The sequence below is a fragment of the Myripristis murdjan genome, chromosome 18 (genome assembly GCF_902150065.1).
Source record: "Myripristis murdjan chromosome 18, fMyrMur1.1, whole genome shotgun sequence".
Taxonomy (NCBI): domain Eukaryota; kingdom Metazoa; phylum Chordata; class Actinopteri; order Holocentriformes; family Holocentridae; genus Myripristis; species Myripristis murdjan.
In genome coordinates, this window is record NC_043997.1 from 19,783,182 (window position 1) to 19,806,474 (window position 23,293).

Sequence of the window (23,293 nt, forward strand, 5' to 3'; positions counted from 1 at the left end):
CAACTAGCTAAATATTACACACTGCAACACACACACACACACACACACACACACACACATGCTTACTGAGCGAGAGGCCAGAATATGTCAGGAATGTGCTCTCAGAGATGACCGACCTTCACACACACATCCATGTCTGTGCACAAATGCATGACCACACACACACACACACACACACACACTCACACACTCACAGTAATCAGTCTCTTACACATTATGCAGTCTTCGTCTTGAGTGAAGATGTGCTCATGAGGAATGCTCATGCTCCTGTGTCACATGCAGCTAAAAAGCAAAGACTGCATGCCAAAAATTGCACCCCTGCCTTTTCCACCCACACACACACACACACACACACACATACACAAACACAATCTTGCTTAACAGGTCAGGATGTTTCACAAGTCAGGACCTGCATGTGGAGCATATGCCTGCATCTGTGTTTACTGCTGCACCACAAGCTTTGTGTGTGTGTGTGTGTGTGTGTGTGTGTGTGTGTGTGTGTGTGTGTGTGTGTAGTCTTAGGAAGGTCTGTGGTTACTAGCCAGTAAAAAAAAAAAATGTTAACTTTCAAACACGTGCACACACACACACACACACACACACACGGAGCAGACAAGGTTGTAGTCTCATTGCTGTGGACTCTAGGGAGTAACCATGGAGATGGCAGAATGAAACCACGGCCTGTGGGAGAGGACATTGTGTGTGTGTGTGTGTGTGTGTGTGTGTGTTTGTCCTCCGGCCACAAACGTCCTACAGACCCAGAAGCGGTTTATTCCCCCAGAAAGTGAGTTATTCCCCCTAGGCCAATCAGAGGACATAGTTGAAGTCAGAATTTAATCCCATTGGTCGGCAGGCGCTGACCTTTCTCACCCCTGGCCAATCCCAGGGGAGGTGACTGTGTGCAAGGTGATGACATCACGGCCACAGAGAGAGACGAAGACAGAGGGAATGAGCAAGACGGAGAGACTTTAGTTTGGCTTTCCTGCTGTTGACTCATATCCTGCTTAATATGGATTTAACATCAAAACATCAACTTGAATTCAGAGAACAGACTGTCGGCTTTTGATTCCAGGTCTTAGCCTCCCTGTTGAACCAGGTTGAGACTAAGTTTACAGCAGAGTGTTACCAAGACTTTAAAAAGACTAGCTTTAGCTCTCCGTCACCAATACTGTGATTAGTAATCCGCCATTTGTTTGTTTGTTTGCTTGTTAGCTGGATATCTATAATCGTTTTGAACAAATCCCCCAGGAGCGGCTCTGAGGCCCATGCCTATGTGAGCTTAGGGGCCCACCCATAGCATTGCAGTTCACCTGACTCCACGGGGGCCAGAAAGTCCAAAATCTGTCCGTAGGGAGAGGACATGCTGCTAAAACCGTGACTAAATGTTTCCGTCCACCGGCCCGAGCTCGGTGCAGAATCTTTTAATTATCTGCTTTTAAACTACCGGGTCCAGTTTTCCTTTTTAAAGCCACCAAAACGCACATAAAGCTGTATTTTTCTAGGCATTGTGACGGCGCCTGAAGGCCACGGGAATGCCGCTCTAAGCTCATTCATGGTCAAAACCGGAAACCAGACCAGACCAAAATAAAAAAAAAATAAAAAATAACACTTGTAATACCAGCAAAATGAAATAGAGGAAGGCTCTCCTGAGTTTTATGTTTTTAGCTGCCTGCTTGCCAGCCATCATCAGGTCTCTCCAGTTCCCATCTCTCTATTCTGCTGTCTATAATAATAAAAAAAAAAAAATTCACAAAATGTTTTTTACGTAATTTAGTTACACCACATGAGCACTTATGATAGTAAAACAAAAGTAAAGTCTGCTTTGGCCACGGTTTATATTCTGCATGGTTGTCGCGTTTCTTTTCACCCGTCTCACTTGCTCATGTATCAGCAGCGCCCCCTGGTGGCCATTTAGCATCTGTGCATGGATCGATCAATTTCTGCAGAAGATGCGTTGCGAGGTGTGTTCAGGGTGTGGTTGGAGGCGGGGCTTCTTGTGTTGGGACCATTCTCCTTTATTATTGCTGAACATGACTGACTGACTTATTGACTTTTTCAAAACAGACCACCTGGAGCCTCCTAGTGGCGACGACTAAACATTGCAAGCTATATTTTGTTTGCTTATTTAAATTTAAGTTGTTTTTTTTTTTTTTTTTTTTTTTTTTAGTTGTGGTCACTTGAAAATCTGTAGACAATATTCCTGGTAGAATCGGTCAAAAAATATGGCAAATTATTTCACTTTTTCAAAACAAATTATTTCAGTCCTTCCAAAGACATTATTAAGTGGGACCAAAAGACAGTGGAAAATTTGTAAAAAAAAATAAAAAAATAAAAAATAATGATTATAATAATAATAATAAAAAGAAAAAGAAAGGAAAGCATTGAAATTCAAGCAAGGTGCTAACTAATATGTTCTTAAAGAATGGCAGGTGTATTTGCTCTACTATTGGATAAACTAGCCATGGATCTTTTTAATCCTTTGAACATAATCTAAAGATGGGAATGTTGTATGGTCCCCTATTATTCAGAGGTGAATGAGTGAAACTTGATGGTCATGGGACAAGGAAGAACAGCCAAAGGTGGGGCGTGGCAGTGGGCGTGGCTTCACCTCCTTAAACTGCATGTAACTTTTGAGGGGATTCACACAACATTATGAAACCTTGTGGGAAGTTTGGACGTGCAGGAAGGAGGCACAGATGAGCTTTTCACCCTCACTGGTTGAAGAGTGGTGTGGCCGTGGGCGTGATGAACTTCTGGTGAATATCCAACATGTAGAACTGGCATTGCACGGTGCTGGTTGAGGCTGTGTGCCACTGAGTGCTTTCTAGCTGATATATATAACAGGAAGTGTTTGAGTAAGAAATGAAAGACAAGCGAACACGTTGCTGATGTGAACTGCAATGCATTATAGATTAGAAAGCCATTCCAAAGTGATGATTTCCTGTAATGTAATCATCACATAAACATAAGCACCAGAAGCAAACATTCAGTTTAATATCACAAGCCTCATGAAATATTCACCGCCCTAATGTTTTTGCTCTCGATGTTAAATGTGTAATATCAGGCTCAGATTATCATGCATGCACAATGTGCCGTTTCATGTCTTTGTAGTCGCCGCTTCAAGTCGAGCGGCTTCAGAGATGACAGGCCAGTTCGATATTGATCTACTGCGGTGAGGTAAAGCAGAGCTACCGTAAAAGAAAACACTGGAAAACTGTGGACGAGGCGTAGTCAGCTGATACGAGCTGAGTCAAGGAAAAACAGGATGAGAGACGTAAATGTTTTAATTTATCAATAATTTATCAGGGGGTGACGAGAGGTGGATGATGGAATAAAGGTAGGCGGGCGAAGGCGGGGAAATACAAATATTTACAGTGCCGCCTCCTCTGTGTTTATGGCTTCATTTACAACAACTTGCACTCCTCTCCCTCTCTCCCTCCATCCCTCCCTCCCATTTTCACACGTTGTTTCCATCTCTTTCTCTGTTTCCTCTCTCCTGAAATCATCTGACATCAGCGTTAAGAGCTTCTTTGACTCCATGTCCTCTGCTGCTCTTGTATGTGTGTGTGTGTGTGTGTGTGTGTGTGTGCATGACTTTCATTGACAGGCATGCAAATCTGCTCGCAAGATATGCGTGCTTGTGTGTGCATGGAGTTATTTAACAGTTCTGTCTCTGCCTAAATATCAACCGTCTACTTCTCCCTGCCTCTGCACGCTCACACACACACACACACACACTTCACGCAGGCGCTCGCAAAGCCTGTGTGTCTGCTGTGCCTCACGTCCAGAGACACTGATAAAGATAAATATGAGAGGATTTCACGGGCAGGAGAAAGGCTGGACGCAGCACGTGCTCCTCGCCTGGGGGAGAAGCATCCATGAAGTCTGTTATTCAAGTTTTCCGTCTTTGCTCCCATCCGTCTTTCTGGCTTTTTTTTTTTTTCCTTCTTCTACACATTGCTTTCATAAACAGCCGACAGCAGCGAATAATTTGTACGAGACAGTGGGTCATTGTGCCGGCGTGCCTGCCTGCTTTCGCATTGATCCCGGTTCAGGAAGTAAAGTCCTTGATCCACTTGCTCCATAGGCATTTCAGAAAAGAGCCTGGGATAATACATAATAAAATGAAAAAGGCCGTGAAGGTAATGCTTTTGAAGAGAAAATGAGCTACTGATGCAAATCGCTGAGTCATAATGCTCTTTTCTTTATCCCCATATAAATTAAAAAAAAAAAAAAAAAAAAAAAACATGATATCTGACAGCAAAAACATGCCGGAGCTGTGCTAAAGAGTAATGTTACCTCACTCTGGGCTGGCAAGTTTGGAATGGGTAGCGTTTCCATGGCAACAGCGGCGCCTCTGATTGGTTTGAACTCGCTAAACCTCATGGGTAGTGTAGTGTTTCCCCAGGCTCTCAGGAATAAAAGCTCACGGTGTGTATAAGTTACACTATTATATTAAAATGCAAATAATTAAGAGTTCTTGTGGGGAAAAATGAATGGGAAGTTAAAATCCACAGCCTGACATTTCAGCTCTGTTGGCGATAACTAACAAGAACCCTCTTTCTGTCTCTTAGGAGGTGGAGACTTTAGACATCAGCACCATCAGGGACACCCGGACAGGGAAGTTTGCCAAACAGCCAAAGGTTGGTAACGCTCGTGTGTTTGAGTGAACTTGTCATCTGCTGCTGTTGATATCTCTGTCCTCTGACCAGGAGAGTGGCGCTCAAGTGTGCGACTGTCAACACAAGGTGCATGTGTGTGTGTCAGTGTGTGTCAGTGTTCCCATACATCTCCCGTATTCCTGTCTTTGTGTGCATCTGGATATCCCCGTATCCGTGTGTGTCATGTACACAGCTATATCTGTGTGTGTCTGTGTCTGTGTGTGTGTGTGAGTGTGTTCCTCTCTCAGCTGATGGTCCAAAGGTGACAGATGGAGCGGCCAGACAGGAAGTGTAAGAGAGCGGAGCCGCCGGCCGCCGATGTGTAAAACTCAGCGGCCAGCTCCCTGCGGATGTGGACGATTGAAACTGATTTGTGTTCATTTGCAGGACGTGCAGAAATAACGTGGTCGATGTAAAACGTGGAGGCGTCAGTCTGTGGAAGTGCAGCGTCAGCCGGAGAGTAATGACATGCAGCGTTTGTGGCATCTGTTTTGAATAAACAAAGCAAGACCTGGATATTTAATATGAGCAAAAGAAAGGAGCGCAAACACACCACAGAAACTCAAAACGCCACCGACAGAACAGACAGTGTGCACAGAACACAGAGGTCGCCTGTCAATTTGTAGATTGTAGATTTATTTATTTTTAAAAGAAATGGGACAGTACATGTTGATGCACATAATAATACACAATAGAATAAAAAAAAAAAAGAAAGAAAAAAAAAACAGCATAGTTGATCATGAAACATACAGGCCAAGGGTCAGGGGACCATGCGCATTTCACCACTGCTTAAACACTAAAGTGCAGAGTGCTATAGTGTAAAGTGCATTATTATATTGCAAATTGCCCAATAAATATAAAGTGCTATTTTAATTGTCCAATACTCAATGCATATTACAATAATTTAATACCAACGATGGTAATTTGTGATACCTAGAGTACCTAGTTGTATAAAAATTTAAAGTGCTTGTTGCATTGCACATTGCCCTGCTGCCTAATAAGTGATGATAGAATTGCACACTACTCGATTACATATTGCAGTAAATGAATAAATACCAACAATGGTAATTTTATGATACTGAGAGTACCCAATTGTGTGAGAATATAAAGTGCATGTTGCATTGCACATTGCCCTAGTACCTAAAAAAAATTAATGAAGATATAATAAATAGAGGAAAAAAAATGTTAATGAGGAATCAAACACCACAGCAGTGCTCAACGCCAAAGATGGAGACTAAAATTAATAAAAAATAAATAAATAAATAAACTGGATTATCACTTCACTTGTGCAGTCTGCAGTGGTGTGTAGAGCGGCGTTCGCTAAGGGGAAGTGATGGCCACAGATGCTGCGTGGTGTCAAAACGTGGCGTTCGGTGTTGAGAGGTGATGAAACGTAACATTCAGGGGTGTTTTATAGTTGCAAAACAACAACGTTCAGGAGTGTGAAGTGTTACGTGATGAAATGTAAAAAAAGTTTTGTCAGCGGCGTGCGGTGATGAAAGTTTTATGAAGTCATTTGGTCCATTAGATTCATTAGATTGACATATTACTATAATGACATTGTGATGTAAACATAGATATCACATGGATCATATTGCATAAGGCTGCATTACAGTAACAGGCCGGTTTTCTGCACTCATCATATCCACATTACTAATTATTCTTTATTAAAAATCCTGTGTGTAAATATCCTACAAAATCACCAATAGTGATTGTCATAGCACCGATATTAGGATATTGAATCAAAGATATTATGCCAGATGACTTTGTCCATATCACCCGGTCCTACACGTTGGTTTGGTTTGAACACACACACTGTTTTTTCACCACTTTGTGACAATTTGCATTTTTGCACAATGGCTCATCAGTGTGTTTGCCTGATAAACAAGCATGCTAATTACTGAAATGAGCTGCTGGGGAGAGAGGGAGGGAGGGAGGGAGGAAGGGGCACAGGGGGGGAGAGAATGCATAAATGATGGAGCGATGGAGTGCTAGACAGTGAGGTTAAAAGAAGGAGAGGGAGGCAGACGCTGGTCTAATTACATTGGCCTGCTGGAGCTTGTGCATCACATTTACTGCTCTCAAGAGACAGATAATGATAGACGGAGAGAGGTGAGCCCTTCTGGATGTGTGTGTGTGTGTGTGTGTGTGTGTGTGTGTGTGTCCTGTCTCAAGCGAAGGGGACATCTGACCTGTGTGTGTTTGCACGTGTTCATGTATTTCTCTGTATTTGTTTTATGCACATTAAGGGCTTAGGGACCAGTTAGAAAGGGAATACAAAACAATAAAATGTCCAAACAAGTACACAAACCTGTGTGTGTGTGTGTGTGTGTGTGTGTGTGTGTGTGTGTGTGTGTGTGTGTGTGTGTGTGTGTGTGTGTGTGTGTGTGTGTGTGTGTGTGTGTGTGTGTGTGTGTGTGTGTGTGTGTGTGTGTGTGTGTGTGTGTCAGGACTCCAAGGTGCGTGAGGTGCTTGGCTTCGGTAAGGGCGATGGTGTGGAAGGGAAGCTGGTGACGGTCGTCCATGGCAACGACCTGGTCAACATCTCCTTCCTCAACTTCCAGGCCATGCAGGAAGACACAGCCAAGGTAACCATGGACACCCTTCCTTCATATCTGTCTTTCTTTCTTTCTTTCTTTCTTTCTTTCTTTCTTTCTTTCTTTCTTTCTTTCTTCCTCCCCTTCTTTCTTTGTGTCTACCCTTTTTTTCTTTCCCCCCTCTCTACCAGGTTTCTTTCCTCGGGCCGTACATTGATTATCTCCTTTACGATGTTGACAGTGAGGCCTGTTTGTGTCCGTGTGTGTGTGTGTTTAGGAGCTGTAAAGGTTAATTATTTCCTCTGTGTGTGTGTGTGTGTGTGTGTGTGTGTGTGTGTGTGTGTGTGTGTCAGTGTGTGTTGTGCATAGCATCTAATTCACTTTACCTGTTTGCTTTTGATATCAAATGAGCAATCAAACGAACTGCAGTCCTTTCAAGCATGCCAACTCCATATTTAAACTCCCTCTCTATGTGTGTGTGTGTGTGTGTGTGTGTGTGTGTGTGTGTGTGTGTGTCCAGATCTGGACAGAGGAGCTGTTCAAGTTGGCTACCAACATACTTTCCCAGAATGCATCACGGAATACCTTCCTTCAGAAAGCGTAAGAGCTTCTTTATGTGTGTGATTTGGACATTATTCTTTAACCCAGTCTAAATGTTGGACTGTAATTCTGACCACGGCTGCGCGATACATCGTTTCAGCATCGACGCTGCAATTTGTGCAGGACTCACGGTGTCCAGTAAGGCAAATGAACTCAAATGGAAAACTTGCAGGATTCTCATTTTCCATGACTGCTTTAGAAGAGAAGTCCACCGGATATAGCATATTTTTTTTTAGGATGAAAATGATGATTGTTATTTGTATATCTGTACACGAAGAACACACTGCATGCATCGGGTGAAATTTCCTGCATTATTTCATATCGCAATACAAAAAAAAAAAAAAAAGACATTGCAATGTTTTTTTTTTTTTTTTTTTTTTTTTTTTTGCAGCCCTAGTTCTGACTGTGCATTTCTCTCTCAGCTCAGTTTCAGTTCAATTCAAATGTGGCTTGTTGGCATGAAATACAAACATACTCACTGCCAAAAAAACATACATGATGGTGATAGTGACAATAAATGAAACTGGAGAATCGAGCGATATCCAAACATCTGTCGACGGTTCATCCAAAGAGAATTGAGATAAACCAGTTTATATATTTTCATTGCTGTCCTTGAATTATGACCAGTAAAGATAGGCTTTGCAGCTGATGTGGCATACTCACGTCTTTCTCCAGAAAATTAGGGATTCTCGGGAACTTTATTAGTTCATTCCAGCATTGGTTGGTAATAGTTTGGTTTGGCCAGATAAACTCTGATGTGAGCTCCAGAAGCAGCTGGCAGACGGGACTTTTTTTCTTGTTTGTTTCCTGGCACTGAAGGGCTTTGTTATGATAAGACTGGGCCTTGCTGTTTTTTTTTTTTTATATGGTTATAAAATTTGATGGTTCTTCTTCTGAATTGTGATTATGAGGGGGGTATTGACCTAATTCTCTCTCTCTCTCTCTCTCTCTCTCTCTCTCTCTCCCAGGTACACTAAGTTAAAGTTGCAGGTGAATCAGGACGGGAAGATTCCAGTGAAGAAGTGAGAAACCCGCACACAAACCGCTCTCCACGCTGCATTTCGAGCGTCACCATCCTCCACTTCTCCTTTCCTTTCCTGTTCTCTTGTCTCTCTTCCACTTCCTCCATTGCCTCTTCTCTTCGCCCGTTCACCTTCTACCTTGACATTTATTTAATTTCTTTTCTCTCGGTCAGCCATGTCCCTCGTTTAAATCCCGCCTTTTGTGCCAGTGTCGACAGTGTTTGGTTTGTACAATGCGCCTTGAATGGGGGAAACGAGCGCCTTGTCATGTCTAACAATGCTCAGCAGTGACTCGAATCGCTCCTCACTCTCTGCCTCCGTCTGTCTTCCAGCATTCTCAAGATGTTCTCAGATAAAAAGAGAGTGGAGACGGCTCTGGAGCAGTGCGGCCTCGTCACCAACAGGGTAATCATCACATCAATCACTGCCAACAGAGCTGTATTTAATACAGGAGGCAGGGTCGCTTTGGTTCTCATATGGCGGCACATGAAAAATGTTGAAACGTAGCCTCAGACTGCACTACACTTAGCCTAAAAATCAGATTTTGCTTTTAGGGATTTGGATTCTTTCAACTCTGGGATTCAATTTAGTAACTTCGTCATATGGTTTGCCATCGCCTGCCCCCCCCCCCCCCCCCCCCCCCCCCCCCCTGCAAGGTGAGGGAGGCAGACTGGAATAGTGCAGGCTTGCAGTTTGGTTGTCTTAACCCGCGGCTGAAAACAACTTTTTGGAGTCACAAGATTTCTTTCCTTTTCAATAAAAAAAGCACACTGTAAAATCTGCACAGTCAGCCAGTCTCTCTTGATACTGTTGTCCTCTGGCGCCTCCTGCTGGTCTTTTGTAAGAAGACACAGTGTCCTGTATTTATATTGTTTTCAATTTAGATTTAGACATTTATCTGAGCCTAAAATGTATGGCGGTTTGGGAGATCGGTTACAGTTTTTAGGTGAATTTTAGACACATTTTCTAGTTTCCCTGTGTCGTCATTCATTCCTCTTTTGACTCTTTTGTCTCTCTTATTTTTTCTGTGTGTGTGTGTGTGTGTGTGTGTCTGTCTCTGCAGGCGGAGGGAATAAAGCCAGATGATTTCACATGGGAGGCCTTCCAGAAGTTTCTCGACAGCCTCAGTCTGCGGCCTGAGATACAAAGCATCTTTGAGGAGAAGTGCGCGGCGCTCAGACACACACCACGCCTTCATAAAACTTACATTCAACACATGCACTTGCACTGTTATTTTGACAGAAGGAAAAAAAGATGGGATTAAGAAAAATGTCTAAAACAATAAATTAATACCCCTGATTAAACATTATCATTATCATTGAGAACTCATTGTGACTATCCAGTATCAAGTTTTAAATATCTAATTTTGGAATGAAATTGTCAACTTCAGCTCCAAAACCTTTCCTCACTTGGTTTTTCCTAAGCGACTCAACACATAAAATTTCTTCTTGTAACCCCACGCTCTGGCCATTATCACCCTCCAGTGGCTCCAAGAGGAAGCCGTTCATCTCTCTGGACCAGCTGATGGACTTCATCAACCGCAAGCAGCGAGACTCCCGACTGAACGAGGTGCTGTACCCCCCGCTGAAACGGGAGCAGATCCGACAGATCATGGAGAAGTACGAGATCAACGCCAGCCAGCTGGAGAGAGGTAAATTACCCTGTGCATGCATGCTGGTTAAAGATGTGTGTTTTTATTTTTATTTCTTTATTTTTTGCCATGTTTCTAAGAATTTAGCCAATGCTGATGGTGTCCTACTGCAAACGGAGACAGACAACGCCCAGTTGAGTAGTGAATTCTTTTACTTGCAAGGAGTGAGTGGGCAGCGACCTCTCACTGAGGCACTTGTTCACACATCAACAGTTATCTATTCTATTCTAACAGGAAATAAATCCATATATGGTAATCTTCAACAATTCAGCTACAACACAAGGATACAAGGAAGTTGTCATATTACACTCTCACTTTGGTGAAGAGTGGAAAACTACTGTCTGCACTCTTTCATACAGTGTCATGGAAGTAATGGTAATATCATAATGCAATTTAATAACATTTAAAATGCAATTTTTATAACACAGAGCCTCTTAAAGAGACTGGATACTCATTAGATTGGATAAATACTTTGCCCTGTGTGGACATACAGGGTAGTGGTGGGTTTTTAATACGTCCAAGTGCAACTAAATTCAGATGTTAAGGGCAACGTGATTGGCAGATGGCGTTTATAATAGAAAAAAGCCCACGATGCAACAGTGAAAACATACTGTGTTGCATAAAAGTATGATGAGACATAGACCCACCGAGACAGATATGAGCTGTTATGACCACGCAGAGAGTCAGTAACTTAATAGATTCTGCGTAAAATACTGCGGTTTGCAATTAGACTGTGTGATTTTTATTACTCGTTTCATGTGTAATAAAATCACAGTCTAATTGCAGTGGGGATAAATGAGTGCCCAGTTCTTTTAACCGTGATTTTAGACGCTTTAATAAAACGGCGCCCAGAGGACTTCAGCTCCAACTGCCCTCTAAGGAGGTGACCAGGATACAGGAGAAGTGTATCAGCCCTCCTCTCCGCACACCTGACTCACACCAGGAAACCTGCAAGCTATTTTCACCAGGATCCGAGGTCTGGTTTTATTGCGTAATCTGAAGAAGCCGAACCCCAAAACAGCACAAAATGTTTCAATAAAACTCGGATGCAAACCAGGTCGTCCTTTTGCTGCACTGGTTCATTTCCCCTTGGAAAAAACAAACCCTGCTGTATCCTGGTGTAGGTTGCATCTGTGTTTCTCTCAAAGTTTTCTCCTTTTTTTTTTTCTTTTTCCTCAACAGCCGTTCACAGATATTTATAGGCATCCATCAGTTGCACTTCCTTTGCCTTTTTTTTTTTTTTTTTTTTTTATTGCAGCGCATTCGGGGCACAGATTTTCTGTCATTTCCAAATTTCACAATAAAAGCTGCAGGTTTTCATCGTGCAGCTTTTATTGTGAAATTTGGAAATGACAAAAAGTAGAACCAACAAAGTAGAAGCAGATTCTTCTTCTTATCTTTGCTGATCATTTGTTCTCTGTAATGAATATGTGAAGTACAATACTCAAGCAAAAATGCACTTGAGTAAAAAATAAATTTAACAAGTACACAAAAACGCTACTTATTTACAGAAACGTGAGTAAATGTCATGAGCTGGTTCCACCTCTGACTGAAGGTCATGAACAACAACACACTCCACAGTCTCTGAGCCTTTAATTAATAGCTGTGTGAAAACCAAGGAAGTACGTACACACAGTCAAAACTTCATCAGTGTGAGCACTGTTACCCCAGAATCTAAGGACGTGCAGTATCCAGTTCACAATGTTCAGATCTAAGTAGAAAATGTAGCTCATGGTCTGATCTAATGCAATTATTCTGACTCCCATTAGCAGATGGATGCTGCTTAATCCATTTAAGTTCATTATAAAGAAAAAAAATTGTGAGGGATTTCATTTTTTAATCAAAGTAAATGCGCGCTGTCATCCACATGGTGAGTGCATTTCATCAGGGACACATTCAGAATCCATTTTCGTGAAAATTTAAAAACAATAAAGCGATGACACCAAAGTGTGTCGATTACTCTAACTAATATTGTGTTATTATGAGCTCAGTTTTAGGGATTGTTAACGCAGTTGGAAGACAACGTTGACCAACCAGATTGCCTGAAACTACCTGGTTACATATGAGAGGTCTCATTCTGCTGCAGAACACCTGTAGAGGATTTTTATTTCAATGTCAGTTTAGCTTTGGTTAGTTTTCAGTGTGATATTTGGTAGTTTTATGTTAGTTTTCAAAAAATTATGTTTGTGTAAGGCTTTCAGATTGCCCATATGCACCTCCTCTCTCTCTCTCTCTCTCTCTCTCTCTCTCCCTGTCTTTCTCGCTGCAGACCAGATCAGCTTGTTGGGTTTCAGTCGTTATCTGGGAGGAGAGGAGAACAGCATCGTGCCTCCCGAGAGGCTGGACGTCATCGACGACATGAACCAACCGCTCGCTCACTACTTTATCAACTCCTCGCACAACACATACCTCACAGGTAAACACACTCTCCACGTGCACACACACACACACACACACATGTATAGAGGTCAGTGTTCACCAAACCACATGTGTACATTTCTTTTAAACATACATGCACAGTTGCACACAATCAAATGCATGCATACTTAAAAGCATATGTGAAAGTATAGGCATGCACACACAAATTTAGGTATACACACACACACACACACGCACACACACGTCCTTGAATTAAACCAGTGCAACAATTGACTTGTTTCAGCAGTTTTATACAACAGCATCTTCATTTCCTTACCCTGCCTTCCGTCCTTCCTTGTTTTTGTTTATGTGTGTGTGTGTGTGTGTGTGTGTGTGTGTGTGTGTGTGTGTGTGTGCGCGCGTGCAGTGGGCCAGTTGACCGGTCTGTCCTCAGTGGAGATGTACCGGCAGGTTCTGCTGACAGGCTGCCGCTGCATAGAGCTGGACTGCTGGAAGGGCCGGCCGCAGGACGAGGAGCCCTACATCACCCACGGCTTCACCATGACCACCGAGATTCCCTTCAAGGTGAGAACCGCGGCCTTTCAATGGGTTTGTTTGTTCAGTTCGCGGTTAAAAGGAATGTGCCTGGCACTATCGAGTTGTTAATTTAGATGAATTCAGGCCAGTTAATTAGGTTCCTCCTATAATCACAGCAAACCAGTGCCAATAACCTCAAAATAGCTCTCGCTCTCTAATGCTGTGGTCTGTGGGATTTTAAGGAATGGTTTTTCCCCACTGACTCGTGCTGGAATTGTAAACAGATGTTAACGCGGGCCTGCTGTGATATCTGAATGAGGGGTTTATTAATAATCATTAAGAGTAGGATCGGTCTGTTAAATCTTCAACGTAAGCATTTAAAATTAAATAACTAAATCAAAAAGGTAACATTTATTCCTCCATCCACATCCTCTGTCATTCATTCACTCTCTGTCCTTCTCCTGACTGCAGGAGGTGATTGAGGCCATAGCAGAGAGCGCCTTCAAGACCTCTCCCTACCCCGTCATCCTCTCCTTTGAAAACCATGTCGACTCGTGAGTAGGAAACCGGGGGGGAAGGCTGTGGTTGCCTTTTTTTTCATCCGTTGATGGGTTTAGATATGCAAGTTTGTTTGCCTCCTGTTGTTGTTTACCCTTTTGTTTCCTTAGTCCTGTAACTGTTTCAGAGTTCGTCCTTGTGTATAACCTGAGCACGTACCCAATGTGAGCTTGATAGGCAGAATCCACCCTGAATGACTTGAAGGAATACTGCAACATGTTGAGCAAATATGATTGATGCCATTTTCCCCCTCAGTGGTTCTGTTCCTACGGGGGCATTTCATGTTAGCTTAGCATAAAGACTTGAAGTCTATGGGAGTCATTAGCCTAGCTCCGTCAATGTGGAAAAAATAAACCTTACAGCGGCTCCAAAGTTGTCTTATTCACACAAATGTATCATGCAAATGTGAAATACATTAAAGGCACTACTTACATTGTGCCCCTTCAGCGCTGCACAGATCACTGCGCTAGATGGAAGGATAAATGTGTTCACAGGTTGTAGTTCCAGCCGTCTAACTTCTCCTAATTACTCTTAAAAAAAAAAAAAAATAATTCAAGACATATATTTCAAATACGCAATATATTGTGTAAATGAGATAGCTTCAGAGTTGCTGTAAGTTGTTTTTTTTTTTTTTTTTTCACTTTGACGGACTAGGCTAATGATTCCTATAGACTTAAGGTCTTTATGCTAAAATGTTGGAGCACTCCATTAAGTGTTAAAAACTGATATTGGTGAAATAGTTTGCATTATAGCGGCCGTTTTGTTGTTTGATAGCTTATTTTTCTTATTCCTATGGATTATAACAGTAATAGTCAGATTATGGTGTCAGTCCCCTCAGAGTAAAAGAAGAGCTTCTTCCCAGATTCAACATTTTGTGCCCAATGTTTAACAATCACAGAAGCAGCAATATGATTTTCTCTACGGACAGCAGCCACAGAAGACCAGAACACATTGCAATGCATGTTGAGATCAGGGGCAAGCAGTGCATTGTGGGAAATGTGAGAAATGTCTAATTGAAGTAAACAAAACACCAACATGTGAGTGTCTGTGTGTTTTGCTCCTCAGGTCCAAGCAGCAGGCTAAGATGGCAGAGTACTGCAGGACCATCTTTGGAGACGCCCTGCTTATCGATCCACTGGAGAAATATCAGGTAAGACTCATCTATGGTCAGATCTTGCATAAACTGAGTCCATACACATTAGTAAACAATGAATACCATTATACTTGTTCCTCTTCCATAATAATAATAATAATAACAGCCATATAGAGTGAGTTTGCATATCGCCCACAGTATAAGTGGGAGTGTAAATTCAAACAGAATGGAGTTTTGTTTTTGAAACCTCAAATTTTCTGCTTGTTTTCTGCATCATCTCACTTGTTAAACTCCATTTCTTGTGTGAGCTTTTGAATAGTAAATTTGGTTATCTTCCTTTAAGGAAAAAAAAAAAAAGAAAGCAGTGATCCCAGCGTCACATGTGTTTAATCGATAAGCAAACGCATGAAAATGATCAAACAGCTCGTGACTTGGAGTCACAAGCTCAAGCCCAAGTTGTTGTTGGGTTAAGCTGGTTTCAAGTTTTTTTTTTTTTTTTTTTTTTTATCAAGATGGATGAAACACTGCGGTCGGCCCTGTGACTTTTATTCGCTTTAGCACTGGCAGCAGCAAATTGGTAACGATATTTCGGGTTGTGTTACCACACGTTCCAGTTTGACCTGGTTCAGAGGCCTCATGACAGCATCAAGCCCACAAAACACACTATTCAGCCCAAACTGGTTATGGAGTCTGGCTGTGTCTTTTTTTTGTGTGTATGTTTTTGATTTTGTTTGATTTTTTTTTTAGCCCTTCATCCATTCTGTTGAAAGATTCCTGTTCCCTGTCTTCCATTATTTCTTTCTTTTTGAGTTTTCCTATCTGGTGTTGCTTGTGTCTTAAACATTTAGCTGTTTTCATTTACCAAAAAAAAAAGAATGATTTGTCATCAGGGTGGCAAAACTCCACAATTTCAAAGTAAATCAACGCCCTTTTCTTGATGGATTTTAACTGAGCGATCTGCCTTTTTCAAGATAGTGATTTTTTTTTTTTTTTTTTTTTTTTTTTTTTTTTTTGCAGCAAGTGTGAGTCTGCATGTGAAGTGGATTTGCTTCACACAATAGGCAGAATTTTTAACTTGTCCAAGAAAAACAAGATTTATAAGACTGAATATCCATCCCTACAGCTTTATCTGTCTGTTGTTCATTCATCCTGCCTTCCCTCCCCTGCGCTCCAGCTGGTCCCAGGTCAGCACCTCCCCTCGCCACAGGAGCTGCTGGGGAAGATTCTCATTAAAAACAAGAAGAAGCACCACCACCACCGGCCGTCGAGCGGCGGCAGCATACGGCGCAGAGAGCTGGAGGAGCAGTCGTCACCTAACAACGGTACACACACCGTCCCGGCACTGAGAGGCAGACTGACGCCTAACACACACAGACGATTAATGGCTTTGGTTGATGGATCCATGAGGAAACATCAGCTACTAAAGAACCGCTTTATTTATTGGATTTGAGAAAAAAAATCATTGAAACAGTCGGCTCCACCAAATACTACTTTGTAAAAGGTTCCTTAAAGAATGTCCTAGAAGAACCATTTTTTTATTCCTCAAACTTTTTTGAAGGGCTTTTGAAGCATGTTTGGGAATTCTTTAAAAAAAAATTATGAAAAAATGTTTCTTTAAAGAACCATGGTCTGAGAGGTTGTTAGTGAATTCAGAAATGGTTCACAGCATCACAATGTAGGACTATTTTTGGCTCCAGTTCCAGATGACACCTTCATTTTTTTGTTTAAGAAATGAGAATTAAGAGCTGTTTTCAAGGACGTTTTCTCTTAATTCTTTGCTCTTTGAATAAATCATTGCTCTTTCCTCACAGAACTGTTTTATGACTCTTTCAAGTACCTTTGAACCATTTAAAGAAATCAAAAAGAGTTCCCATGCACATATTTTAATTTCACTATTACTTCATTGTGGAGAAGTTAGACAAGTGAGGGAATGTATAAGAAGGACTACTCAGTTCTCAGCTTTCACTGTTAATCTGCCAATCTCTAGTACAGACAGTTATGGAATAACTAAATCTCATCAGATGGGGACCCTGAGACTACATCACAGTGATGGAAACTTATTTAATAGGACTCCCTGGAAGAAGAGACATTGTGTCTCAATGGGACCTTCCTGGTAAAATAAAGGATAAATAAAATAAATAAATAATACTTGAAAATACCTCACCATTTTCGCTTGATCGTTGCATTGTTTTATGCATTACTGCAATACAATACATAGCACACAGCCACATTCACTCATACATACATACACATCCCTTTTTCCACACCTTTTCCATGGCCAAAGACGGTGTTACTGTTTCCTGTGCAGACTGCCCTCTGACAGACGGCGATGCAGGCCAGCTCCTGTCCAACGGGGAGGAGAAGCTGGCAGAGAGGATGGTCAAAGACTCGGATCCTCGCAAGTCCATTGGTGGGTTTAAAGTCGAGGTTGGACAGGTGGACACACAGATGGGCTGTTCAGAGTGTAAAGGAATGTCTAAGTAACAGGCTGTATGTTGTGCTCCACCAGGAGGGGAGGGGGAGAGCGAGGAGGACGAGGAGGATGAACTGGTGAACGAACCGAAGAAACCAAACTCGGACGAGGTGAGAGTCATCGGCAACAGCTGGAGGAAGGATTGATCGCTTGATTGGCTGATTGAGAAATAGACATTTATCAGTCAAACACACACTAACCCTCTGTCTCTCAGGGCACAGCCAGCAGTGAGGTGAACGCTACAGAGGAGATGTCGACTCTCGTCAACTACATCGAACCGGTCAAATTCAAGAGCTTTGAAGTGGCAACCAGTAAGTGTGTGTGTGCGTGTGTGTGCGTGTGTGTGTGTGTGTGTGTGTGTGTTTGTGTACAACTCAGCAAGGAAGATGATGGCATAAGTGCAAAAGAGCTACGTTCAACAATGATTTTTTTATTAGGCTTTTATCAGTGCAAGCTTCATTTATTGATTGAGGTTGGATTTTTCTTGCTGACCTTTTGTTGTCTGTGTGTGTGTGTGTGTGTGTGTGTACAGGGGAGATGTTCAGTGTGTGTGGACGGGATATGCTTGTTAGTTTTAAGCACCTCTCCTCTGTAGCTCATTAGGCCAACAAGCTGGCTAAATGACTCATTTGTGGTTAATGATCAGTCTTTTCACACAAACCCGCTGCACTTAAACGATCCTAATCGGTTCCTGATTGTTTTGTTTTTTTTCTGGATTTTGTATTTTGTTGTTTTTTCCTGTCATTTTCATTTCATGTCCTTTTGCTTTTTTCCCCTCTTTCTCCGTCCCAGAGAGGAAGAAATACTTTGAGATGTCGTCGTTCGTGGAAACGAAAGGCATGGACACGCTGAAGAGCTCCCCCATCGAGTTTGTCGAGTATCCTTGCCAGGCTCTCATCTCTTGTGTGTGTGTGTGTATGACTGCACTCTGTGTGTTTGACCTCAGTACCAGGATGGACTTTAATGGACAGAATATGTTTTATATGTACATTATATACACATTTTATCATGATGCACCCAGACAGAGTCAAAACAATTGATGGATTCATCTTACATGTTCATTACATGTAATTTACTACAAACTGTTTGGGATTTTATTTACTTGCATGTGTGTGTGTGTGTGTGTGTGTGTGTTTTGTACATAATGCACCAGTGCGCATGTGTATACAGTCCTTAGCAGCGCTCCCCCAGGTACAACAAGAATCAGCTGAGCAGGATCTACCCCAAGGGCACCCGGGTCGACAGCTCCAACTACATGCCTCAGCTCTTCTGGAACGTGGGCTGCCAGATGGTGGCGCTAAACTTCCAGACCCTCGGTGAGTCCCGGCCAGATCTCCTACCTGAGGAGGCTCGGTGTGTCCTGTAAAAGTCTTTGAAAAACACTTAAATTGAAGCAAAGGTGTTGAGAAGTCTTAATCGTAGTCATCTGAGGTGTTTCTGAGGTTAATACAGAACAAAGTTAGGGCTCAGTGCTTGTTCTTTACTTTTAATTAGACTGAGGTTTCATTTGTGCTTTGACTTTGTAATTCCTGTGCACTTTTTCAATTCAAATTTTTCTCTTCTTCTCCTTTTTCTCCATGCTTTTGAATGCCTTATGCAATGCACCTTGAATTGCCATTGTGTACGAAATGTGCTATATAAATAAACTTACAATATTTATATTTTAAACATTTTTTTGTTTCATTTTATCTGCTTCACTAAACACTATTAGACTTCACAGACTTGGTTTTCCTGTTGTCTTTACTTCCCGTTTTACTTTCAGAACACTTACCTGATACGTTAAATCAGAAATAGGCTGGTTTTTGTCAGCTCTTTATTTTAAATTAGTTTTAAAATTCAATTCCAAGTTGCATTAAGGAGTTCTTAAAAGATTTAAAATTTGGCTTTCTGGAAACCTGCAGACACCCCGGTGTTCATGATAATATAATGAGTCTCCTCGATCTCATGACTAATTCATGACTTTTGGGCCGTGATACTGGGGCGACTCATTCTATTTTTATTCCTGTATCCCTCTAAATCCCTCCATTCCCGTCTTTCTCTCGCCCTGCCTTATCCCTCGTCCCGCTCTCTTATCTCTGCTTTTCTTCCCTCTCCCCCTCTCTCTCTCTCAGACCTCCCCATGCAGCTGAACATGGGCGTGTTTGAGTATAACGGTCACAGCGGCTACCTGCTGAAACCAGAGTTCATGCGGAGGACGGACAAACACTTTGACCCTTTCACTGAGAACATAGTGGACGGCATCGTCGCCAATACGGTCAAAATCAAGGTCAGGGGAAAGGGTCTGCGTCATTCAAAGCAAAATCCTGTCTCGAAGCCATCAGAATCCTAATAATTAAAATTTGTGATGTCGCCCGCACCAGATAATCTCAGGCCAGTTCCTGACGGACAAGAAGGTGGGCGTGTACGTGGAGGTCGACATATTTGGACTTCCTGCCGACACCAAGAGGAAGTACAGAACCCGAACGTCCAATGGGAACTCACTGGACCCCGTCTGGGATGATGACACATTTGTCTTCAATAAGGTAGAGTACACACACACACACACACACTTACCTACCATAAAGAGCATTAACAGGATATAATGTCACAAAAGTCTTGTAAATACATCTTTCTCTACTTCTCTATCTTAGTTGCCCCTCTCCTTTGCAGTGGGGAAGAATTTCTGGTCACAATTGATCCATGAAGTGAAATGAAAACACATAACACATCATTTTGTTATATAAATTATTTGTTCCGTTCATGGTAATGCACAGCTCCAGATAAGAGAAAGAAAAAAGCAATTGACGGTCAAAACACAGCTCTGTTTGCATATTCCACGACCAAAAACCTTACTTGACCTTATTATGCCGTCACTCAAAACATAAATAGTTTGTCAATTACAGTGACTTAGCAGTTAATGAGAAAATCAAAAGAGAATCAAAAATAAATCAAAAGCCACACTCAATAATTCACCGTCAACTAAGGAAAATGATTATCTGATTACCTCATGTAGTCAAATTATAATTTAATTAAATCTTTCTTTACACATTTTCTTGAGCTGAAAGATATTTCTACAGCCCTTTAAATCATCTGTAGAGACTTCCACAGTTTGATGCCAACAGCTGAGATACACATCTGCTTTAAAGTAGTCGGTGCACACTGATGCTTAAAATTAAATTTCCCTCTGAGGTCCTCGTCCTCCAAACTAAAAACATTTTTAAAAACGTTTGAAATTTTTCTGATTGTACTACTTATACGTTTTGCCCTGTACATAATTAATAATGTCTGTAGCTCAGCTAAGTCTCAAAGTTTCATTAGTCCTGATGACAGTCTATTGATGTGTTTTCTTTCACATACTTTGCTGTGTTCAGAATAGAAATATTCACTTTTGTCTTTTACATAATACTCTATGATATTATTATTGTTATTATTACATTATTATACACAAAAAAATCTCAATTCAAATATGTTCCTGAAACATCAAACAGGATGCAGTGAACTGGCTTGCTTCTGTATTAACAAGCAATGAGTTTGAAGCTTGGCACTCGTCCTCAGGCAGCGCCCAGGCACCATCTTGTTCCTTCACACACATGTTGTCACAGCTTTTGCCTTGTCCTCATGAGCGTCTTCAGTGGTATCATGCAGCCCTCCCTCCTCCCCCCTCCACAGGTGGTCCTCCCCACCCTGGCCTCCCTCAGGATAGCGGTGTTTGAGGAGAACGGCAAGTTCATCGGCCACCGCATCCTCCCAGTTTCTGCTATCAGACCCGGTCAGTACACACACACACACACGCTCATGCGCCTCAGAAACACACGCAGTGCCCACATGTCATTTGGAGAAGTCCATCTGTTCCCTATGAGCTGAGCAACAAGTGTCAGCAACTGATGTCAGGCTTCTTGCAGCAATCATTTTGATATATGCTGGTACACTGCACTCCTAATCAAAATCTTAAGACCAGTTGAGAAATTGCAAGAGTTTCCATTTTGCACTGTTGGATCTTAAGAAGGTTCTAAGTAGAGCTTCAAAATGCAAAAAGAAGAAATGGGAGTGAGACAAAAAAAAATTTGAGTAAGCAATTTATTGCAAACAACCATTAAACTGAAATAGGCTGTTCATCAGCTGATCAAAAGTTTAAGACCACTGCCTTTAAAAGCCCAAATCTTGGCAAAAATGTGGATTCAGTGTCATTTTCTGTCAGGTATCCACACTGTCATGACCTCCTGATGGCAAAGGCAAAAAAGCTTTCTTGTTAATTCCCACTAGCCTCCTGGAAACCAGCATCAAGATGCCGAAACGAATTTTTGAGGTGATTAACAAGAAAGCTTTTTTGCCTTTGCCAGTGCAAAAATGTAAATTCTTGCAATTTCTCAACTGGTCTTAGAATTTTGATCAGGAGTGTATTTTCAGCCATGCAGGTTTGGAAATGGACATAATATCATAATGAGACTAACAGAAAAAAGGCTAATAAGCTCATCAGTCACTTGAGATGCACACACTCGCTGCTTGGTTTGGTTAGACTCTGAATCACTGGGTTATCCAACAGGTTACTTTGAAAAGGTGATAATGATAAATGTGTGTTTTCCAGGCTACCACTACATCAACCTGAAGAATGAGCTGAACCAGCCCCTCCTCCTCCCCTCGCTGCTGGTCTACACTGAGGCTCAGGACTACATCCCTAATGAGCATCAGGGTAAGGACGCCTAACACTACACTACCCATAACCCCCTGCTTCTGCCAAAGTCAGGGTGATGTCAGCATAATGATAGCGCCTTTGTGTGTGTGTGTGTGTGTGTGTGTGTGTGTGTGTGTGTGTTCCAGAGTACGCCGAGGCCCTGACCAACCCCATAAAGCACGTCAGTCTGTTGGACCAGAGAGACAGACAGCTGGCTGTTCTTATAGAGGACCACAGTGAGGTGAGACACTTGCCTGTGCATTTGAATAGTAACAGTCTAAACACAGTCTTGTGTGTGTGTGTGCGTGTGTGTGCGTGCATGGATTCAAACATTTTTTCCAAATATTCCCAACACCGCTGACACCGCCACATTTGCCAGTGGAGAGTACAGGAAAAACGCTAAACTGAGTCACAACTGTATCTAGCAGTGGTGGAGAGCTGCATGTGAGCTGTATGCTTTTTTCACTCAATCTCTTAATCAGTAATTCACTAACCTGTTGTTACAGATTAGATTCTAAATCCCTGACTCTAATCATTCTTCTTTTTATTCCTCTCTCTCTCTCCCTCTCTCCCTCCTTCTCTCTATCCAGCACGTCTTAGACCAGCCCGGAGAGGAGGAGACGGAAAAGAGAGTGATGTCATTCAGGGAGGCCGACTCCCCTCCCCCTTCCTCCCTCACCCCTCATTGGATGATGTCCCTGACATCATCAACTCACCTGGACCAGGTAGACACACACATACACACACACACTCTGACACTATTATGCTTTCCTGCTGTAAGATGACTTACATCAGTGTGATATGTACCAAACTGTGTTTACTATAATGTTTTTACTGTAATATCCTCCTGAGACCTGAGGAAAAAAGTGTCTTCTAATTTAACCTTTTTTGTAATTTCTTGTCTATTTAGAGTTAAAACAACAACTCACAATTTAGAATTTCACAAAAATATTTTTATTTTAGATTTTACAGTACGTCCACTGTAGTGGATTTTACTGTAAAAAACAGATCATTTTAAATTTAAATAAAAAACCAATCAAATAACCACAGATAATCAATTACGGACAATCAATGCCATTAACAAGAAAAGATATAATTTTCATAAGTAAAAACCAATAGCTAAACAATATTTGAGTTCCTGTTTCTTTTTTC

The 23,293-nt window shown here is 41.9% G+C and overlaps 1 protein-coding gene across 1 annotated transcript in view; it reads left to right on the top strand.

Annotated features, from left to right (window-relative positions):
* The window catches only part of plcb3 (phospholipase C, beta 3 (phosphatidylinositol-specific)), a 64,812-nt gene that overhangs the window by 32,085 nt on the left and 9,434 nt on the right, over nucleotides 1-23,293 (top strand). Inside the window, 24 exon segments of the mRNA XM_030076011.1 lie at nucleotides 4,575-4,643; nucleotides 7,112-7,249; nucleotides 7,719-7,798; nucleotides 8,767-8,820; nucleotides 9,153-9,225; nucleotides 9,884-9,984; nucleotides 10,305-10,471; nucleotides 12,741-12,887; nucleotides 13,257-13,414; nucleotides 13,838-13,920; nucleotides 14,990-15,074; nucleotides 16,192-16,339; nucleotides 17,326-17,427; nucleotides 17,527-17,600; nucleotides 17,705-17,801; nucleotides 18,283-18,367; nucleotides 18,682-18,806; nucleotides 19,602-19,756; nucleotides 19,851-20,012; nucleotides 21,139-21,238; nucleotides 22,055-22,159; nucleotides 22,288-22,382; nucleotides 22,732-22,765; nucleotides 22,768-22,866. Coding sequence (XP_029931871.1) covers nucleotides 4,575-4,643; nucleotides 7,112-7,249; nucleotides 7,719-7,798; nucleotides 8,767-8,820; nucleotides 9,153-9,225; nucleotides 9,884-9,984; nucleotides 10,305-10,471; nucleotides 12,741-12,887; nucleotides 13,257-13,414; nucleotides 13,838-13,920; nucleotides 14,990-15,074; nucleotides 16,192-16,339; nucleotides 17,326-17,427; nucleotides 17,527-17,600; nucleotides 17,705-17,801; nucleotides 18,283-18,367; nucleotides 18,682-18,806; nucleotides 19,602-19,756; nucleotides 19,851-20,012; nucleotides 21,139-21,238; nucleotides 22,055-22,159; nucleotides 22,288-22,382; nucleotides 22,732-22,765; nucleotides 22,768-22,866 — 2,536 coding nt within the window.